At 45.6% G+C, this 8,159-nt stretch overlaps 1 protein-coding gene across 1 annotated transcript; it reads left to right on the forward strand.

Annotated features, from left to right (window-relative positions):
- The first annotated feature begins 26 nt into the window (after nt 1-26).
- ZNF830 (zinc finger protein 830) lies at nt 27-7,206 on the forward strand. Its single transcript, XM_075561393.1, has one exon. The coding sequence runs from the start codon at nt 72-74 to the stop codon at nt 1,167-1,169; it is 1,098 nt and encodes a 365-aa protein (XP_075417508.1). The 5' UTR covers nt 27-71; the 3' UTR covers nt 1,170-7,206.
- The last annotated feature ends 953 nt before the right edge of the window (nt 7,207-8,159 follow it).

Consider the following 8,159-nt stretch of genomic DNA (forward strand, 5'->3'; position numbering starts at 1 on the left):
GAGGACCGGAAATTGCGTCGTAAAGCATCGCCGAAGCGGAAGTCAGAGTCGCCTAGGGTCCGGTCGCAAGAATGGCGTCCTCCGCTTCCTCGCGAACTTCTTCGGGGAAGCGAGTGGTTAATCAGGACGAGCTGCGGCGACTGATGAGGGAGAAGCAACGCTCGAGCTCCAATCGGAAACGGATCGAGTCTCCCTTCGCGAAATACAGCCGCCTGGGGCAGCTGAGCTGTTGCCTCTGTAACACGCCGGTCAAGAGCGAGCTTCTGTGGCAGACTCACGTCCTGGGGAAGCAGCACCGAGAGAAAGTGGCCGAGCTGAAAGGCGCGAAGGAAGCCACCCAGGGACTGTCCGCCAGTGCGGAGCCTGCGTCGGCCAAGAGGAAGGCGCCCGACGCCGAAAGCCACAGCGTGAAGCGAGCGAAGGCCTCCGCGGCGCCTCAGGTACAGCCCTCGACGTCCGCCTCGCCCGCCGCTAAAGCGACCTCCAGTAAGCCCTCAAGGCTCGGTTTACTCGCCGATTACGACGACGACGACGACGAGGAGGAGGAGGAGGGGGAAGAAGAGGGAGGAGAAAGGAAAAAGGAGGGCGTTGGCAAGGTGGCCCCAGACGCACTGGGCAAGGAGCACTCACTGCCCTCCTCGCGGGAGGCAGCCACGAGTGGACTGCCCAGCGATTTCTTTGATGCAAACCCTCCCAAGGCCCCGTTGATCCCTCATTCGGGGTCAATTGAGAAAGCAGAGATACACGAAAAGGTGGTGGAAAGGAGAGAGAACACGGCGGAAGCACTCCCGGAAGGTTTTTTTGACGACCCAGAAATCGATGCCCGGGTTCGAAAGGTGGATGCCCCGAAGGATCAGATGGACAAAGAGTGGGACGAGTTTCAGAAAGCCATGAGGCAGGTCAACACCATTTCCGAAGCCATCGTTGCCGAAGAGGACGAGGAGGGACGGCTGGACCGGCAGATCGGGGAGATCGATGAGCAGATAGAGTGTTACCGTCGGGTGGAAAACCTGCGGAATCGCCAGGACGAGATCAAACATAAACTGAAAGAGGTTCTGACCATAAAAGAGCTGCTGAAAAAAGAGGAGGAGAATGCCGACAGTGACGACGAGGGGGAACTGCAAGATTTGTTGTCGCAGGATTGGAGGGTGAAAGGGGCTTTGTTGTAGGACTTCAAAGACCCACGATTTTAAAGCCGTCTTCTTTTGTATCGAAAGTGCTGGCTCTTGATATAAACTAGAGCTGCCTACCTAACCAGTTACCGAGTTAAAATGAACCTGTGAGGAACAGCACTTTGGAAAACTGGTGTAATGTACTTTTGAGGTAAAGTTGGTTTTGAAGTTTTTCACATTTACAAACATGGTATTAGGTTGTAAATCTGCCCACTAATTTTTGCACATAAATACATATATTTAAGCCATTCTGCTTTGAAATTTGTGAAGTAATAGAAGTCCATCCAATAGGCAAGCTTTTGGAGCAGCGGTTTGCAACCTGTGGGTCTAGCTAGACCCCTTTTGAGGTCGAAGGACCCATTCACAAGGGTCGCCTGATTCATAACAGTAACAAAATTACACTTCTGAAGTAGCAACAAAATTAATTTTTTGGTTGGGGGGGGTCACCACAACATGAACTACATTGAAGGGTCTCTGCAGTAGGAAGGTTGAGAACTGTTTTAGAGGAATATAAATGTTAATTGAGATAGCCTTTTCTGACTTTGAAAGCAAACTAAGTGGATTTTGTTTTGTTCTAAGAGTATTGCTCATGAACTGGTAAGTCATTCTAAGTTAATTCACTAGGTGTATGCAGTGTCAAAAATCGGCCGCATGACCAACCTTCACCAACCCAAAGTTTTTTTTTAACTAAGCCAATAATTTTCAGGTGTTGGTGAACATGAGAATGACCTTTGGAACTTTAATAATAATAATTTGGACTTATTTTCAATGTACCTGAGCACTACCCATAGAAAGGTTCAGTAAGTCGGAGGTGGGGCCTAGGCAGCTAGTTGGTTTTTGAAAGCAGTGTGGTTAATGCACACATAAAATTGGAGAACCACTCCCCTAAATGTTAAATTTCATTGTTACAGTTTGTAGTGAATTATGGTTCAGAATTACTAGCCTTATCTGTTGCAGAAAGGTTTTGTTAGTTGTTTTTCTCGTAACATTTGGCTTGTGCTGCACAATGGTAGTTTAAATTACTCTTCCTTTTGAAGATACTAAACAAAAACAAAAAAAAACCACTACCAGCTAGTTGAATCTGATTCATAGTGAGGCTACAGAGCAGACTAGAACTGCCCCTGTGGATTTCCAGGTCTGGAGCTCTTTACAGAAGCCAGGGAGTAGAAATCCATCTCTTTCTCCAGAGGATCTGCTGCTGGTGGTTTCAGGCAGACCGTGGACTAACCCACTGCCCCACACAGGCTCCTCTGTTGAAGATCAAGGTATTCAAATAGGAAAGAGGGATTGACAGTTCCAAGGCTTGAAAGGGATACTCAAAGAGCAGTAGTAATCGTGAGAGCTAAGACCCAAACGTTTTCACTCCAAGCCAAACAAGAATCTAGGTGTACTTTATCTGCAGGCACTACCAGATTACAAATAAGGTCTTACATCTGCAAGTTGAATTTGTGTGTAAGTCAGAACAGTTGGGTGTGGTTTTACCAAAATTTGTTTTAGCATATAGTATGCCTTTCTATGCATAAAAAAAAACTTCCAGATACACCCAAAACATCTTTAGCATAATAATACCATAATAATGTTTTGGAGCATGTTGCAAAGTAGCACCCACTTATTATTACATACTGTTGTATGGACTCAGTTTTTAATAGAACCAGCTTTATGAAGTGGATCCAAAAATTATGTAAGTTGGACTTGTGTAACTAGGGACTACCTGGAGATTAAGTTCATCTAATTTAGCTACAGCCCACTTTATGGTCGAGAGTACCCAGAAAAGTATGGAAAACCTTTTTGTTTTGATGAAGGCTTCTGGACAACAGTATTAAAGGAAGGTTACTGTAGGTGCAGTGGACAGAATGGAATGAACACGGGAGAAGAAAGCCTAAAGGTAGTTAGAAACGAGCTTGTTTAGGTCTGGCGTGAGAGAAAAGAAATAGCATTTCACAGGGAAGGGGAGTTTCAGTGGAAGAGAAACGGGTAAAGATGGAGCCCTTCGTGTGGAAGATTAAGAGGAATCATCTAACAGCAATTGTGATATGCCACAACTCTTTAAGAAATCATTTTACTGGGAGCTCTTACAGATATAACAGTCTCTAATTCAATTAGATCAAGCATCATTGTTCAATTGCCGCTACCATTGCCACCAGTTTCAAAACATTTTCTTTCTTGAGTTCTTTGTTATATTCCATCCCCTCCCTCTCCCACCCTACCCCCCAGAAACCTTTATATAAAGGGGTAGGGGTATGTGTGTGTGTGTGTGTGTGTGTTTGCGCGTGTGTGTTAGTTAAACCATCCAGTGTACCCGTCCACTTACACTTCTGTTATTTGCGCCTGTCAAGTGGGGTTATACAGTCATCACTACTGTCAGTTCCACACATTTCTAATTGCCCTCTGCCTTAGGCATTTGAGCGAGTAGCTGATCAGTGATAGAAACTCTGGGGCACGAACCCATATGCAGAATTTTCCATCATTCATGACTGACTGATTTCAGAATGTGAAAAAGTGAAAAGAAAGGTAGGCTGGGATAGTGGCCCCAGTTCTACTTGGCCTAAGAGTTTGATAATAGCACTACATATATAATTTCGTTTTTTTCTAGTAGCCACATTAAAAAGACCAAAAGGAAATTAATAGATTCATTTCATCTAATAGATTAACATTTCTACATGCCTCCTTTAATGGTAATTTACCTCATTTTTAAATCTGGTTCACATCCATTTCAATTTGGACTCAGCACATCGTAAGTGCTCACAGCCATGTGGCTATTGGCAACCCGCAGGACAGCACAATTCTGAAGGGAAAGTGTGCAGGGAGATGAAGTTAATGTTGGTAAGGGTGGATTCTAGACAGTTGTGGGGAGCCTCAGTGCCATGCCCTTGAGCAGTGGCTCTCACCTTCCTCATGTTGCCACGCTTTCATACAGTTCTTCCCAACCACAACATTACTTTAGTTGCTACTTCATCACTAATTTTGTTACTGTTATGAAATGGGCCACTCCTGTGAAAGGGTCATTCGACCCCAAAGGGGCTGCGACCCACAGGTTGAGGGCGGCTGCTCTGGACTAACAATTGAGTGTCCTGGAGGGCTGTTGAGTCCTGACTGGGATACAGAAGAGCTTCAAGAGCGCTGGGAACACGTAACTACTCCTAGGAACCCTCATTTGGCTTTGAAAGGCCCACGAGGTCCAGGGATGGTCTGCTAGCTGCAGACGGTCCTTAGGCCTTGCTGAGTTTGAGATTAGTGTAGTTGGTCTTTTCGGAGTCCGAGTTTGAGACTAAGCAGCTTCAGAGGTCAGTGGCTCCTTTGGAAATCTCCTTTTATACCTCTTTCAGCTTGCTCAAGTAGGTTTTGGCATCAGACCATGAATACCACCAATATTGCTAAATCATAAAAATTGGTTCAAAGGCTTCCTTCCACTCATTTGTTCTGTCCAGAGCACCCACTAACTCAGCCAACAGCATAGTAGAAATTTTGTCTTCAGAATGCTACAAAAGTATCCTTCAGCCCTCCACTTGCGAGCTGTTCCCCCAACTTGAATAACAACAGCAACAACAACAAGGACTTTTGTCCAGTGCCTCACAGTTTACAGAACGCTTCCTCGAACATTTCACTGAATGATGGCTTTACACACCAGGAGACAAGATAAGAGGCTGTGGGGTTAAAATTTGCAGGGGTGAGGAATACAATGTACACCTAAAAGCTTTAGGGTAGCAATCATTACCTTAGTATGGAAAGAAAGAGATTGGCAACAGAACCACCTGGGTTGAGTTCCCACTCCATTGTAGGCAAATTGCTCCTCTGAACCTTAGGTCTGGGCTGTGGAGTGAGGATGGAGAGGTAGTTCCTCACCGGGAGGTGGTGAGACTCAGATGAGACCTGCATGTGAGATGTGAGAGGGCTTTTGGGAACTGCCGGGCAAGAAAGCGTTCTCTCTTTTTTTTTTTTTTAAGGGTTCCTTTCAACTAGTTGCATATGGGCGTCCTCTGCCTGTGCTTGCTGACAAGCTGGTTAATAATTAAATGTCCCTTTATTTCCTCTGTAAAATGAAAGAATTACAGCATTTTTTTTTTGAGACTTATGCTCCAAATCCTTAATTCTATCATTGGTTGACATGAGATCAGCAGGAACCCACCTTTGGCTATTTGGAAGCAGAAACAGCTGAAATATTGTGAATCACACTTCCGAGATTCCCAGTTTAATATCATTAACAGTGCCCCTTTGAGGACCAGACCACCCTATCCCCTGCCCTCCCCCCAAAAAATTCAGAAATATATATACACACATATACAAGGGGTACCCTAAATGATTTTTTCAAAGTTATGTATTTAAAATTTTTTACAAAACATCCTTATCACCTTTAAAGTACTCTCCATTAGACTTAACACATTTGGCAACTGTAGCACCTTCCCCTCATTTTTCTTCCCCTCTTCTACTTTGTTGAATCACTGTCCTTTCATGCTCCTCTGCAGTCTCAGAAGCAAAAAGCAGTCACACACAGCAAGCTCAGGTGAGTAAGGTGTGTGGGGCAAGAGAAGCTTGCTGTTTTGCTCAAAACTGGCGCACTGAGATGACTGCAAGAGCAGGTGCACTGTCGTGGTGGCAAAACCAGTTCCCTGTCTGCCACAAATCAGGCCTTTTTTGTTGCACTCTGTTATGCAATCTTTTCAGAACCTCTAAATATAAAACTTGATTAACAGTCTGACCTGGTGGAATGAAAACTCCATCCAAATGCACTATACCCCTCACATTTAAAAAAATCAGATTTTGGGGGTACCCCCTTGTATATAGATAGATTTACTACCTAGAGGTTCGATATGAGGAAAAAATATTAATAAATCTGAACAAAGAATGGGAGGCCTCAATGGAAATGCTGTGTTTCCTGTCTGTGAATCAGTTAGCTGCTTGGCTGGAAGTTGTGTGGGGGATTTGAATAAATACATGGGCAGGAAGGGTGGCTAGAGGCCCCTAGCTTGCTTTATAATACTAAGAGTCTACCAGCCTGTATTATGCCAAGAATTTAGAAGCTTTAAATTTGTGTAGAAAGGAAAAAATCCTGAAACGCACTACATTCTATTTTTTAATCTACTTTCACTCCCTCAACAATTTCATTGGTTTTAATTTTCCATTTGAATCCCAGGCCTTGACCTTTCCAACCTTCTGGCTCATCTAACTTCCTGATCACATCTCTAGTTTGTTGTTTAATACTGTGTTAGGTGCCTGCAAGTCTGTTCTGACTCAGAAGCCCTATAGGATAGGGTAAAACTACCTCTGTGGGTTTCCAAGACTGACTCTAGGAGTAGAAAGCCTTAGCTTTCTTCTGAGGAGCAGCTGGTGTGTTTGAACTGCTGGTCTTGAGGTTAGCAGCCCACTGCATAACCACGATACCACCAGGGCTCCAGCACATTATTTACTCTGTTTCACAAATTCTTTAAGTTTGTGTGTATATAAGTCAATGTCTCTCCTCCCCAGGGTGTGAACTCCAGGAGAGCTGGGAGTTCATCTGTCTTGTTCACAGCCTGAAGTAACATCTAGCATAAAGTAGGGCTTAATCCATCGCTGCTGAGTGACTAATAGCCAGCGGTGCTCTTAAAAGGCATTCAGGAGTTGTTAATTCCCATGACAGATGGCCACAGCTCCCACTAAAGGGTAGGAACGCTAACTGCTCTTTACCAAGTCCGTTGTCATTCAGACCAGGCATGGCCAAGTTTCATTTCGAGAGAAATGCAGCCAAGATTTTTATGTTTTCAGGTGAAATCTCAGGAACACAGGGGGCTGGATGTGATCCCTGAGCCTCCACATCGAGACCCACACTTCACCTAATCCTTTACTCTGCCTGTCTTTCCCCCTCCCCCCTTTATTTATTTTCTGTGTCCCATTCCACCTTGATTAGCTTTCTGTCTCCCAGGCATGTCAGTTAAGGGCCTATGCCCTTGTGGGTCCTTCAGCTTAGAATCTGACACGATGACAACCTTCTCACTGTTTCTCAGCTCTAATATCTCTTTCTCTGAAGGGCCGCCTCTGACACCCCCACCCCCACCCACAAACACCTCCTGTCAGTGTTTAGCACATGGCTCTGCTTTACGAATTCTCTACGTTTCTGTGTATGTAAGTCAATGTCTCTCCACACCAGGTGTGACCGTCAGGAGAGCAGGGAGTTCATCTGTCTTGTTCACAGCCTGAAATAACATCTAGCATCTAGTAGGACTTAATCCATCGCTGCTGAGTGACTAATAGCCACCCAGCAGGATGTTGCTTGGAAACGTAAAGAACTGAAAACACTGGGAATCAACCAGAATAGAAGTCCGGTCAGCAAAGCTCTCGGAAACCTTTTCCCACCATGGTTCTCCCTTCCCTGATGCAGAACCAGAAACCAAACTTGGCCATCAAGCCCGTTCCGACTCGTGACCCTATAGGACTGAGCAGGACTGCCTCTGTGGGTTTCCATGACTACTCTTTTCAGAAAGAGAAATCCCATCTTCCTCACACAGAGCATCTGGGGGTTTCAAACTGCTGACCTTGTGGTTGGCAGCCCACCTCATGAGCACTGCCGACATGAGAGAGGGAGCGCACAGCAGGGCAGGGAGGCGTGCAGAGTGGTGTCTAGAGCTCAGTGGGGCCCCTCTGCTTTCAGCAGCCAATGGGAAGTCCTGAGGGCACCAGGCAAGCAAAGATGGATACCCATGTGGTGGCAGGAGCTCGCGGGCCGCCCTGTCTACGGCAGTGGTTCTCAACCTGTGGGTCGAGACCCCCTTGGGGCTTAAACAACCCTTTCCCAGGGGTCACGCCATTCATAACAGGAACAAAATTACAATGATGAAGTAGCAACGAAAATAGTGTTATGGTTGGAGGAACTGTATTAAAAGGTCGCGGCATTAGGAGGGGTGAGAAACACTGGTCTGGAGCCTGCTGAAGAGAAACCAGGAGGAAGCAAGTGGTTCCGGAACAAAGGAAATTAAAGAGGCAGTGCACTCTGCCTGGCAGCCGCTCTCAGCC

This window comes from Tenrec ecaudatus, chromosome 10, assembly GCF_050624435.1.
Source record: "Tenrec ecaudatus isolate mTenEca1 chromosome 10, mTenEca1.hap1, whole genome shotgun sequence".
In the NCBI taxonomy this organism is placed as follows: Eukaryota; Metazoa; Chordata; class Mammalia; order Afrosoricida; family Tenrecidae; genus Tenrec; species Tenrec ecaudatus.